Source organism: Seriola lalandi, unplaced genomic scaffold (assembly GCF_002814215.2).
Source record: "Seriola lalandi dorsalis isolate HSWRI2012SDOR001 ecotype SW California unplaced genomic scaffold, Sedor1 jcf7180002051891, whole genome shotgun sequence".
NCBI classification, from domain to species: Eukaryota; Metazoa; Chordata; class Actinopteri; order Carangiformes; family Carangidae; genus Seriola; species Seriola lalandi.
Window position 1 is genome coordinate 2741 of NW_019522444.1, and position 671 is coordinate 3411.

Sequence of the window (671 nt, forward strand, 5' to 3'; positions counted from 1 at the left end):
TGTGTGTGTGTGTGTGTGTGTGTGTGTGTGTGTGTGTGTGTGTGTGTGTGTGTGTGTGTGTGTGTGCACTCACTGCTAGCTCCAAGTGCTATGATCAGAACCAGGATAATTGTTGCCGTCAGAGCAGGAAACAGCCAACGTCTGTACCTGGACACACCTGAGAAGTAGACAGGTCGTGGCTCTGACAGACAGACAGGTAGAGAGAGAGACAGTGTAGAGACAGAGAAAGAGACAGGTAGACACGGAGAGAGAGAGAGAGAGAGACAGGTAGACAGAGAGAGAGAGACAGGTAGAGAGAGAGAGAAAGACGCGTAGAGAGAGAGAGACAGGTAGAGACACAGACAGAGAGAGAGAGGTAGAGACAGACAGAGAGAGGGAGAGACAGACAGGTAAAGACACAGACAGAGAGAGAGAGAGAGAGAGACAGGTAGAGACACAGACAGAGAGAGAGAGACAGAGAGAGAGAGACGCGTAGAGACAGAGAGAGAGAGAGACAGAAAGAGAGAGAGACAGGTAGAGACACAGACGGAGAGGCAGGTAGAGACAGAGAGAGAGAGACAGGTAGAGACACAGACAAAGAGAGGGAGAGAGACAGAGAGAGAGACACAGACGGTCATACAGTGACGAGACACAGTTTCCGCACATGAGCAGACAGACAGACAGACAGACAG

At 50.7% G+C, this 671-nt stretch overlaps 1 protein-coding gene across 1 annotated transcript in view; it reads right to left on the minus strand.

Annotated features, from left to right (window-relative positions):
• Positions 1-651, minus strand: part of LOC147819609 (uncharacterized) — a 3343-nt gene extending 2692 nt beyond the window's left edge. Inside the window, exon 1 of the mRNA XM_087172061.1 lies at positions 11-651. Coding sequence (XP_087028187.1) covers positions 11-617 — 607 coding nt within the window. The 5' untranslated portion in view covers positions 618-651. The remainder of the gene's footprint in view (positions 1-10) is intronic.
• Positions 652-671: the final 20 nt, after the last annotated feature.